The following is a 12634-nucleotide window of genomic DNA, read 5'->3' as shown; positions in this document are numbered from 1 at the left end:
GCATTCTTTGAGCATGTATCGCTCTGCTTTCTTACAACGGGCAGCTAGCAGCCTAATCTGGCAAGAATTCATGAGCAGACATTAACATATTTGCTGATTTCTTCTAGTTAAGGAAACTGGCTAAGTTTGATTGCTGAAGGAATTCCTTTGACCCAAGGTAGAAAAGGGCCACATGGGTTCCCACCATTCTTGCAATCAGATTCTACGTAAAGCAAGTATTTGTTTTGTATGCCGAAAATCTTGGGTTCACTTTCCTGGAAAGATAGGGAAAAAACTCTTCACGGAACCCTGGAGAACAATTGCTAATCAGGATAGAATAAGACAGATTGACTCAATAAAAGGTAATTTTTTGTTTCTAATTCTTTTTTTGGGGGGTGGGGGGGAAACATCTCCTCCTGTCTGAATAAACCAGAGACAGAGAACAGGGAGGAAATAACTGCAATCAAATCAGCATCATTGAGGCCTCATCCCACTGGCTTTGCTTCCAAAATCTCCCTAACAGTCAGAAAGTAAAATTCCATGCTCTGTTACTCATCTCTATCCAGCAGTTTTGGAGATAATGTTTCAAAAGTAACACCATCAAATATTTTTAAAGAAATATGTTCTGTTTACCAGAAATAATTTTGAAAATCCAGATTCCCACCAAGACTTTGTTCATACACTTCCCCAGTTGAAGACAGTGGTGGCATTTGATGTACACAACATACTTAAACATGGTTAGTGTTTTTGTGGTTAGGGAGTTGTGCAATCCAACCTTTTGGTTTACCTTATGAGTCAATCTGCTGTATAAAGCCAGAAAATGAATTAATTCAGTTGCCAAGATGCTTTCTGTGAGAACAACCCATGTGGTCCAGTTTCACTCAAGCTGGTGGTTTCCAGATGTGCTGGGTATCAAGTCCCATAATTCCCAGCCACTTGCTGGAAATTATGAAAACTCTGGATCAGCAGATTTGGGGAGGCTTTGCCGATGCTTTAAACCACAGCATTTCTGCCTCCTCCATTAAGAAACCACATTGGGGTATCTCTGCCCTTTGAAAGATCATATTTGTTCCCTTTTAAATTACTCTCCACCTTGTAAACCTGCCTATTATCACAGCCTACTGGAGAGCCAGAAAAAATGAAGGAGTTCCCAAACCACCCACAAGATCAAAGAACTATTTTTCGGTTGCTGTGTTAGAAGTTGCACCTCTCCTAAAAATATTGTTTTTAACAGTTGCCCGAGCTATCCAAACCACTGTCTTTTATAAAAAATAAGATTGAAATAGATCTCTGGGCTGCAAATAAAGGCCATGCGTGGTTCAGTTGGTAGAATTCCAGTGCCAAATGTAGAGCTCTTGAGATGGAATATAGCCAATTTTTTTTTTTTTTAATCCCAAAGCTGCTGAGGAACTGAGAGGACCACTACCAGGATATCGTTTTAACTCTGAAATTAGCAAGTTTCATCTTGAGAATAAATATTTCTTAGCTATATGACTCCAAGTTCAGGATGTTGAATCAAAGAGGCAGATGGCTGGACAAAGCCAATAAGCCGAGGACTGGTAAGCAAACCAACTATGTAATTGAAGCTGGAAAATCTCTTGGACTTCCAGCCAAAGTTTAGCTGCCCTTTAGAAATATTTTTAGAATATTCTTCCTTATGACTTACTTAAGAATTCCTGAGAAAAATTTGCAGGTGGCACACTTTTCATTCCTATCCGCCTCTGGTGGCAGCACTTAATCAACCTGATCTTAGAAGACTAAGCAGTGTTGGCTCATAATTGGAAGGAAAGTATCAGGAAATTCCAGGCTCATAGACTAGACTGGAATGTTGGAAAAACATCTTGTGGTTTCTAATCATCTAAGCCCAGACATTCTAGATTTTGAAGAGGAAGGTTTAAGGATAGGTTCACAAATTATTCCATAACCTAGTGTTTGTTCAGATCTGGATCTCATATTCCTTCTGCAATGGTCTCAGGCTGCATATGCTAAGTGGCAACATGGTGTTGGAAGGAAAAGCTAAGGAGCCTGACCAGTTGTGTGGACAGTCAGGAAGACAAACTTGATTCCAACTGGCTTGTTTCCAGCAATTAAACCTCTTTTTTTGCCTCAGGCAAGATGACTTGATTTCAAACTGCTGGTCCTGTACAACAACTTTCCCTGAATCTTTTGCAGATCATCTTTTACACCCACCCAGGATGAAATCACCAGGATGGTGAGAAAGGAAATGGACTTGACTCAGGAATATTAAAGTAATGAACTGCCATGGAGATCAAGGCTAAGTCCATAACCACATTGCTTTTGGCTTTCTCCCTGTTCTTCCAATCCCCTGAACACACTTTGCTGATGACTCTTCCTCTTTGCTCAGCTTCCCTTTAACAGAGGCCATACCGCTTTAAAGTTTGAGCCAAAGTTTCCACACCATCATCCTTTTCGATTTCTCAGTGATATCCTTGTTTCCTGGAATTTGATGAATTGTTAGTTCCTACAAAAGCCATTTTTAATGAGAAGCAAAGAAGTGCCCTGCTGCCTGGGAGGGAAGAAAAAGATTATGAAAGGCTTACTAAGCCATTGGAAAAGAGATCAATCAGTGCCCTTTGATAGGGAATCCCTCATATGCAAGAGATAATTGATTATCACGGATTGGAGCCCAACAACCAAAGAGTACTGAATTCACAGCTTCCTTACCCTAAGGCTGGTAGGCCTCAATTTGCAAGGGAGACTAGATAAATCTTGCATCTCATACAACTGCACTCTTCTTATTTATACAGAGCATTTGTTTGTACCCCACATTTGGCCAAAGAGATTAATGCAGATTGTCAGTACAATTTAACTTGCTCTCTAAAAGACCCAGAGGAAAAGTCTCAAGAGAGAGGATGAAAAATGTAAATGTAGGCACATGGTTACCATTATCTGGAAGACAATTGTCATAAATAGAAATACTTGACAGGAGTCAAATCTTGGCAGAGCTGGTGATGACCATGTTAATTCTCTTATCCTTTGCTGCCAGCTATCATATGCTTTAAAGCAATCAACCTCAACCAGTGGTACATGTACCCTAGGGGCGTCTCATAAACTATTTGAGGGTTGGGGTAAGTCAGTAAAACTTTAAGCTTATGCATTCAAAATAAATGATGACAGAAGGTTTAGAACAGCTGATGGCTTTCTTGGTGTTTTTATGCAAGAAATAGAAAAATCATTCCAGCAAGAACATTCCTTTTGCTGCTGTTCTCATCAAAATTCAGTTCCCGCTGAAATGATGCCCAGCGAAATTAGGATTAGGTTTTAAGAAGACACAAGTGATCCGTTGTGCTGCTGATATGCCCCCACTGGGAGAAATTTCAAGAAATATCAATTTGCAGCTTTCAGTGCTTAGATCCCACTAAATGAGCCATCAAACAACCCATTATGAAAATAGAGAGTCCAGTTTTTATTAACATATGGAGTATGTCTTTTCCAAGCATGTGTTTAAGGCTGTTGTCAATACAAAAATAATGCCTTAGGATGACAAGCCTTACCTAGGCTTAGAAGAATCAATGATTAAAAGAAAAGACAGGGAGGTCCCTTCATCTTACTGAAGAAATATGATAGGAATAGTTAAATAGACAAAGGCAGAGCAAATTAGATGACTCAGGCCACTATAAAACATACACATTACCCAAACTGATACAGTTTACTACGCATTGCAACAGTAGAAAATTGTCTTTTAACATTCTAGTCAGGCTTTTAGATGACTAAAGTGGGATTGTTTTTATCTAGAAAGTGTCCAATTTTCTCATATATATAATTTGTAACAATTCTAAGAGGGTTGTTTACTTAGATATCACTGTTACACTAATGTTTTTCTAACTTGGAATATTGTTTTTTGGTAAACTGCAACATTCTAGTAAATGTGAGTTGTTTGCCCACCTAGCAGACTGCATTAATTATATTCAAGAAATTTTATGAAAAGTGAGCAGATACTTCTTAGAAAACTATCGTAATATCTATAATTAGTGTTTTTTAAAGGGGCCACAAATCTAAAGGCCTCTTTTGTTTTCATTAACAGATTATTGAGCAATTGGGACTCCTAGGCTGTTTGTAAATTTCTAGACAGGAGTTGGCAAACTGAACCCATCTGTTTATTTTGTTGAGTCTGTTTTGTACATCAGGCACTACTTAGAAAAAAAAGGGGGGGAGGTGATACAGTATTAGAAAAAGTGATCAGTAAAATGTAGGAATATCTACATTTCAGTTTCTCTACAACAGTTCTGCAACCAATTTAAAAGATTATAGCAATGCATGATGGCTGGGGAATTCTGGCAGTTCACGTCCACACATCTTAAAGTTGCCAAGATTGAGAAACACTGGATTAAAGTCAAGAAAATTACATTCCAAATCTCCAAATATATTACAAGAGGGAATTCAAGAATTTCTATGTGTTGCCCAAATTTCCCAGCTTTGCAGGAAAGAAAAATCATTACTACATTGTTCCAAGTATGTTCACCATGCAAAGAATGGTTCCAAATTTAAGCATTTTTAAAAACTATTACGAGAATTGGGCCATATATAATTGCAACAGACAGAAAGACTTGCGTGATATTTTCTTGGAAGCTATCAGGTGTATTAATGGTTATTCTCATCATCCTTGTATAGCAAAAGCCAGCCATCCTTGGCTAATCTTAAAAAAATCAACAAGGTCAGATCTGGGTGGTGTTTGGGTGGGAAAGCAACAGGAATTCTCAAGGCTACAGACAAGACAAGACAACACCTCAGAAGGCAACAGAGCTAAACTAGTAACATGAATAAAACTTTGTGTAGATGTCCATGTATTCACCAGGAGTCAAGGGAACTTATATCTTAATAAGAACCCGCATCACCTGCCCTCTGCAGCCCTGCTTAGAGTATCTGGCCTTTTGTTTACAAATTCCTTGTGTGGGGGCTCCCCCTACTGTTCCCAGCAGTTAAACCATGGCTAATATTAAATATTGTACACATCCATGAACTTTTCATATCTAAATGTGTGTGCATGTATTTCTGTATTTAACATTTATTCAAAGATACAAAAGAACAGATTTGATAAAGTAAAAATATTAAGAAAATGAAAATAACTATATTTGCCAAAGAAATTTTGTATTGTATACAGTATGCTTATAAAAGTTAGCCAAAGAATATTTATGCTCTTTTTTGACTATGCAACTTTATCATACCACCCATAAACAATGCCACTTTTATCTACATAGAATTGAAAAATTATTGTAGAAGTCAGTATATAAATTAGAGATGAATAAAGAAGGAATAAAGATGTTTTGATCTTGGGAAACTGCACCTATACTAAAATAAAGGAATTTAATGAAATCATCCCTATGGCCTGGCTGTGGATCCTCACCACCCTGATGAAATACTGCCTTGATTTTTCCAATATGCTAACATGGACTTACTTTTGAAGGTCTCTTGGATTGAAGAGAGAATCTGTCAAGCAGTATTTGGTTCCAGCCAGTCAGCCCACCGTCCAGAGTTTGTATCCACTGACCACGGATACAGTGGTAGCCTCTTCAGAAGTAGTGGACTCCAGCTTTGGAGTCGTGATCAGAAGCTGACATCTTTAGGTACAAATATGGTTTAGATCACGGGTATTAAACTCAATCGCATCATGTGACGTATCACATTTTTTTGCCTTTGCAGAGCTGGAGTGGGTATGGTCAGCATGTGACGCATCCAGCCCGCGGGCCAATTTGACACCCCTGGTTTAGATGCATCAACTCCAAACAGTCCTAACTGGTACTCCAAAGTTTTTATTTGCAGTTGACTCAGTTGACTCAGGCAACTGCTGCCTGGGATAAATACTCCTATTGATGATTAGGAATGCTTTAGCCAAACGGGGTCATCTTTATACAATGTAGTTTTCAAGCCTGAGAATGATATTCTCCTAATCTTATCAAAATGCTTCACTTTTCCTTCTATTGTTTTTAAAATGTCCATTTAGCTATTTCATACATTTTTTTAAAAAATCCAACCCAACCCAACACAATGTCATTCCCTTGGTGTTTTCAACTCAATTCAGTGACGTTTATTTATTCAGTTTCTATAGCCATCCATCTCAATCTGATTCTGGATGGCTTACAGTTCAGAATTTGTGATGGCCAGCTCCTCCATTAGACTTTGCAGTGGCCATTGCTTGCAAATTTTGTCTTTCTCATGCGAATCCCCTCAGCTAAGCAGCTAATATCCCTTAGTCAACTGATTTAGTACGATAATAGGCCTCAAAGCAGTCCCCATTAAGACTGACTCATTGTGTCAGTGTAAACCTTGTGTTAGTAACCCAGCATTTATAACTGTCAAAAGCACTTCCTGGAGTAAAGGAAAAGGCAGAAAGCCACTAAGTAAATAAATAAACTAGCTAATGTACCAAACAGGCAAGTTTCCTTAGCAGCCTTTAGCCAGTCTCAGTCTTGTGCCAATGTATTCTGGTCTAAGTTGGAAGGCTGACCTTTTCTATTCCCACTCAGGCTTGTGGAAACTGATCTGAGGGTGCTCTCACAAAATGGCTGCCATGGGGGCTTGTCCAGGGCTACCAGGTCTATGCTGCAAACATCCAGAAACCCATAGAGGGCTAAAGAATAAACCTTTTCCACATCTCTTGACTTCCTGACGTGGGTTTGCAGCCCTAGGTTACCTCAGGGACAACATGGTTGTTGTCACGGGTAGTGACAAAATATAAAAAAATATTTTCCTGGGGCAAAATGGGGCAGGTTGCAGTTCTCCTTTTGCAAGAGGCACTTGCAAGCTGAGCATTAAGGAATAACATTACTAATATTTTATATTCAAGCAACCCAGGTTGAAACTCGGCCAGGTGATCCATTTTTAACCCTGAAAACACATTTGGCTTTGCAGGCAACCTCAGCTCAGCACCGTGTTGTTTGTTGTTGTTTTAACAACCAGCATTTGAGGCCTAGCGCTCCTTGCAAGCCTGCCAATGAGGGCTCCGACGCCACGGTTGCTCCATAAGCCACAATTAAGCAAACCGTGGCTTAACATGAGGCACAACTGCTTTTTCCCTCACGGAAAACTCATTCGTCCCAACCTCGGGGTTGCCAGACACGCACACACCTCTCCCCAATTTTATAGCCTTAAAAACAACCCGCCAAAAGACTCGAAAACGCTAAAAAAACAATTTCCCTCAGTCGCGCCTCAAAACGCCAACGCTGAATTGCCCGCCAAGAGCGCGCGCTCGTGACACAGGCGGGCGGCGATTGCGCATGCGCGAGCCGGCGCGGAGTCACTCAAAGCGCGCCAACCGAGGGAGCAGTATAGTGATGGCGGCTTGGAAATGCAGCGTCGGAACGGTAGGTGGCGCTGCGCCGCCCGGCCAGAGCCTTGCGCACGCGCACAAGAGAAAGCGAAGCCGGTCAGATGCCTCCTGCTTGCCAGACCGTTTCTGCTTTCCTGCAGATGCAAGTCGGGGGTTCCGTTCCGAGGGTGGCGCAGGAAATACGGGAGCTGGGCCGAGATGCATTTTGCACTTAGGATTCCTGGCGGTTGGGTATCTTGCCCCAAAACTGCACAAGCTCTTAAAAGTAGGCCAAAATATGCCCCCTCCCTCCAAATCCCTGCATCTGAGCTTCAAAGCTAGCTTGATTGGGCCAGAAAACCTCCCCCCCCCCACATCCCCAATGGGCTTTCCTGCACCTAGCCTTCTCCTTTGGGGGGGTGCTGAGGTCACCTCAACCTTTACAATCTAACAACTGTACTGAAAATTAGGACAGGAAAAAGAACAGAGCAATGGATGCCTTGATGGATCAGCTGGAACTTTCCATTTCATGTTGAGGATGGCACCTTACAATTAGTGGCATAAATAAAATAATCAATGGCTGATTATAGCCACAGAGGGTGAATTCACATGGCACAAAGTCGAGGCAGAGGTGGGCGATGCCCACCTGTCAAGATTTTTTAGGCTTTAATTCAAGAAAAAGACCTGCTGGAAGCAGGAAACAGATTAGTTTTATGCAGCACTGAAACCCACACTTTTTCTTGCATTATGGTGTCACTACTAAGATTATAGGAGCCCTAGTTATTTTCTCTCAATCCCAAAATGTTTGAGAAAAGTAATTTGATATTTGGTATCTCCTGATGGCATAAAGAATTAAGTAGTGGTAGACGAGGCGAGGCATTCCTGTGTTTCCTCTATTTTTTTAAAACACAGCAGCAGAATTTTCTTACAACGTAATTAGTTTTTATAAAGGGAAATAAATGATCAGCATGGTGGGCAGACAAAAAAAAAATCCCTTTACCCACTGTTAAAAAGACACTCAAGCAAAATGTATTTATTCTTACCAATCTGTAATAGAGATTCAACAGTACAAGGTAGCCGTAAGGATGACCGTTAAAAGGCTCCATTTCAAAATTCTTGTATAAAGGTGATAACAATTGTCAATGGGGGGGGGGATGAGAAAATTACCTTTGCCTTTTAAATAATGTTTTGAATTAAAGACATTTCTACTCAAAGCGGCATCAAGATTTCACATTTCTGAGATAAATCTTCGGAGTTACCCATCCCTCTGGGGGGTTTTTCAAACCGGCTTTTTTCCATATCCTTTTCAGTTCATTTTCAAATTTTTTCTATAAAGAAAGGAAAAACAGAAAATGAAAGTCTAGCTTGGAAACGATGCTCTCTAAACCACAGAATACACGGCACATCGTCTGAGTTTAGGTTATGATCTTGTATCATCATGTTCCTGGATATAACAACTAAAAACAACTGGAAACAGAGATAGTTTTTTTCCCTCAAGCTATCACTCTGCTGAACACAGTACTGTCTAAGTAAATTTACCCGTGTTGTATGGCTGTAGTATTATCCTTGTCTTCTCTACTAGCCCCTCTTATTGGTATCATTATTATGATTATTATTACTCTGTTGGTTTGCATCTATTCCAGTGGTTCTCAACCTTTTTAATGCCGCGACCCCCAACCAGTCATAAGTCGAGGACTACTCAACCGGTCGTAAGTCGAGGACCACTCAACTGGTACAGCACTGGTTTGCAGAATGGGACTTCTGGCGGGCTCAGCAGGGCAGAGACAGCCTGGACAATTCCTACTGGCTTTTGAAAGCCAATAGAATTAGACTCTATTCAAGAGAGTCTATTCTATTGGCTTTCAAAAGCCAATAGAATAAAAGGGAGGAGCACAGCTAAGGAAAAGGGGGGGGGGAATGGCGGACTGCGTTGTTTGGCGACCCCCGTGAAATGGTCGTCCGACCCACAGGTTGAGAACCGCTGATCTATTCTGAGAGCTTCTGTGCTGGAGATAAATTCCCTGTGTGTCTTAATCACATTTGGCCGCAAATGCTCTTCACCTAGAGGTCGAAGGGCCTCTTCATTACCTGCCCAACCCACCTGTTTCCGCCACATCCGCTTTTCCAAGACTTTTCTCCGTGCAAACTTCGTACGTTTCATCAGCTTTTTGTACTTGTGTCTATTCATCTTTCTCCTCCGGATCTTCAAAATGTTTCTGCATTCCATTCTGGGCCGGTTCATCTCCCCTCCATGTTCTGCCTCCTCTTCCTCCTCTGCCTTAGCGCCCCTGGAAGGAGCAGGAAGATCGTACTGTTGGAGTGGCCGGGGACTGTTCCTCTCGTGAACGTTTATGATGCCTCCGGTTTTAGGGAGGAAATACTGAACCGTCAGCCAGCTTTCAAGAGGGGAGATGGACATCTTGCGAGGGACCAGCATTTCTTCTAGCTCAGGGTCCAGTGCAAACCACTGGTGGGGCCGGGTTCCATTTTTGCTCGACGGATGTGTGCTGTAACTTGCTAGAACGGCTGCTCTAGGAGGTGGAAGGACAACAGATGGTCTCAACAGGAAGCACCCTAAGGACAAGTGGGAACGAAATTCATAAACAGGTATTTGTGAGAATGTTTATACAGGTAATCCTCAACTTACAATAGTTCGTTTAGTGACCGTTCGAAGTTGGAATGGCGGCTTTTCGCAGTGATGACCATTAGAGTACCTCCATGGTCACGTGATCAAAATTCGAATGCTTGGCTTCATGTTTATGATGGTTGCTGACTCCCAGGGCCGCGGGATCACCTTTTACGACCTTCTGACAAGCAAAGTTGATGGAGAAGCTGGGCTCCATTTCCTTAGTTGTGTCCTTACAGTCACCAGTCAATTTAGAGCAGGGGTCTCCAACCTTCACCACCTTAAGCCTCATGGACTTCAACTCCCAGAATTCCTCATCCGTCGTCGTGAGCTTCCATGGCTGAGGGTGGACTAAAAGCTGCTTTCTAACACTCACCCCACCCTTTTCCGGGTACTATTGCAACACTTGCACTGCGACACTCCTGTTTATTTTATTTTATTTATTTGCTGCCCACTTGCCATGAGGAGGCTCTGGGTGGCTTGCATTAAAACAATAAAAAACATAATAATATTACATATACAGTACATTTAAATGCAATGAAAACACAGGTTCTGATTAAAAGATGGGGAGTGGGGGCCCAGAAAGTATTTAGGGTGGGGATGGGATCAGTTATTAGTCCACCAACTCATCTACTTCCCCACTCCGGAGTTGGCTGGCTGAGGAATTCTGGGAGTTGAAGTCCGCCAGTTGCCATGCTTGGAGACCCCCCCCCCCCGACTCAGAGGATGGCTGACCTCGTCCTCCCCAGCACAAGGAGCCACGAAGTGATAGGAAAGGCCCTTTCTGGCCCCAAACCCTGCCTCCCCCCCTCCCAGCCAAGGCCGCTCTTTACCTGCACACCGCGATGCCCTCACGAGGGGAGCCGTCAGCCGAGAGACCAGCATGTCGAGTCCGGCTAGTAAAAACGAGAAAGGAAGAGGAGGGTCGTCAGATGAACGAGGAGGCCCCAACGCCGGGCAGGCCCCGGCGAATTGAGGCCCTTTCGGGCCAAATGAGGCCCAAGAACAAGGCCTTCGAGGCTCCCAGAACGGCCGGGAGCCGTTTTGAAAAAAGGCAGGAGGCTCCCCTACGATTGTGTATACTCACAATCACACACACGTCCACACACAAAACACGTAAATACGCACAGAGAAAGGCCTCACAGCCCCTCGTACATACCTCCTTACCTCACCATCAACTGGAAGTCGGGGAAACAATACGAGACGCACTTCCGGTCAGGCGATTCGGACCGTCTGCCTTAAGAGTCCCTCCCGGAAACGCGCGCTGTAAAGGGAAGGTTCCGCTCCCGTATTCCTTTTCCCCTACTGTCTCTGCTGCCCTCTAGGGATCAAATGGCGCAGGTTGATGAACAGCGAAAAAATAAAAAAAACCCTCTACACTTATATGACTAAAAGAGGTTTCTGCAATAGGGACTTCGTGTTGCATAATTGCCACTTCCTAATATACCCATATCATTGTATTATTTATATCTCACCCCTCCCCCAACAGAAGCTTAAGGTAATACTTCTATTACGTGGCAGTTGTGAACTAATGGAATTTGGGCGGACATAATTGCTATTGAATAGTTGACAATTAAGACTAAGCTTTAGAGTTTAAAGCAGTGTTTCTCAACCTTGACAATTTTAAGGCATGTGGACTTCAACTCCCAGAATTCCACAGCCAGCATTGCTGGCTGTGGAATTCTGGGAATTGAAGTCCACATGCCTTAAAATTGTCAAGGTTGAGAAACACTGCTTTAAAGTCTTCCAATATTAGTGCCTTGCCTGGTAGCAATAGGGAGAATGCTGATGAGTTAGAAACTAGTTCCATTTGCCCTAAACTGACAGCCACACAGCAAGTATTGTTGTGCTTGCTAACATAGTTATTTTGTATTTTAATTTGATTTTTCTCTTTTAAATGATGTTTAACAAACCATTTCAGACTGGAATGTAGAAGGCTCTTTATTCTATTGCTGTATGGATTGATTGATAACGTCTAACATTCTTATTAACTCCATGCAACTGATTTCCTATGCAAAGGGGAAGTTATTTTTGTCCCGCCCAACTTTTCTCTTTATAATTTTCTTAACTATAAAAGGGAATGTAAGTTGATTTTCAGCGTTCCCTCTTTGAAAGGAATACTTTAATTCAAACATTCTGAATAAATAAATTATAATAAAATGATCTTCCTGTCTTGATCTGTTTCACTGGAAAAATACACATGCCTAGATCCATATTTAGCCCTCAAAATACACATTGTGATTCAGAGATACTGCCAGGAGAAAGTCTATTTGCTTACATTGTGGCCTAATAATGTTAATTACTTTGAAGTTGAAAATCTGTTGATACTTTCTCTTCCTGCCTGGGGAGTGTTTTTATTTATGACCATATAAAATCATTGTCATTCAACTCATTAATAGGAGAAACAATTAAGTGCATGAAGATAGGGATTCAAGGATCATTTTGTAGAAGTCACATTGAAATGCCTTTTTAAAACCAAATGCAGTTTATTAAGAGATTAAAAAATAACCTACAAAATAACCCTAGAGTCTTTAATAATAGTAGAATAAATTATTTTCACATTGTCTGCTCCAGCCAAGAATCTTGAGATTCAGAACATCCTCAAAGTGCACTGCCAAAGAAATTTGGCCTCTTGCTTGGAAGGACCATATTATTTCCCCAAAGTCTGTGATCCCATTTGTGAGGGCCAGTATAGGGCGATTCTTCCACAGATATATCTGGAAGCTGCCATACCAAGTTCACACACCGCACTAAACTCTCGC

General features: G+C 41.7%; 1 protein-coding gene across 2 annotated transcripts; it reads right to left on the bottom strand.

The window, feature by feature from the left end:
* Nucleotides 1–8252: 8252 nt before the first annotated feature.
* Nucleotides 8253–11123, bottom strand: AURKAIP1 (aurora kinase A interacting protein 1). 2 transcript variants are annotated; one of them, XM_039367274.1, is made up of 4 exons: nt 11040–11123; nt 10706–10768; nt 9348–9820; nt 8253–8574 (listed from the first exon to the last, which is right to left on the bottom strand). In XM_039367274.1, exons 2-4 carry the CDS (start codon nt 10755–10757, stop codon nt 8467–8469), a joined length of 633 nt encoding a protein of 210 aa, XP_039223208.1. In that variant the 5' UTR covers nt 10758–10768; nt 11040–11123; the 3' UTR covers nt 8253–8466. The 2 variants fall into 2 exon arrangements, with proteins under 2 accessions (XP_039223208.1, XP_039223207.1); XM_039367273.1 differs by having other exon boundaries at nt 8275–8574; nt 11032–11121.
* Between the last annotated feature and the right edge of the window lie 1511 nt (nt 11124–12634).

This window comes from Crotalus tigris, unplaced genomic scaffold (assembly GCF_016545835.1).
Source record: "Crotalus tigris isolate CLP2741 ecotype Arizona unplaced genomic scaffold, ASM1654583v1 scf7180000020588.15403103151:6194809, whole genome shotgun sequence".
NCBI lineage: Eukaryota > Metazoa > Chordata > Lepidosauria > Squamata > Viperidae > Crotalus > Crotalus tigris.
Note: the sequence above shows the minus strand (reverse complement) of the source record. Positions and strands in the feature narration are given on the sequence as shown.

Excerpts from the sequence above, each read along its gene's own strand:
- AURKAIP1 (XM_039367274.1), bottom strand. The coding sequence starts at position 10,757 with ATGCTGGTCTCTCGGCTGACGGCTCCCCTCGTGAGGGCATCGCGGTGT. Across the intron at positions 9,821-10,705 it reads GAGGGCATCGCGGTGTGCAG|GGTGCTTCCTGTTGAGACCA; the intron begins GTAAAGAGCGGC and ends ACTTGTCCTTAG. Across the intron at positions 8,575-9,347 it reads AGCGGATGTGGCGGAAACAG|AAAAAATTTGAAAATGAACT; the intron begins GTGGGTTGGGCA and ends CTTTCTTTATAG.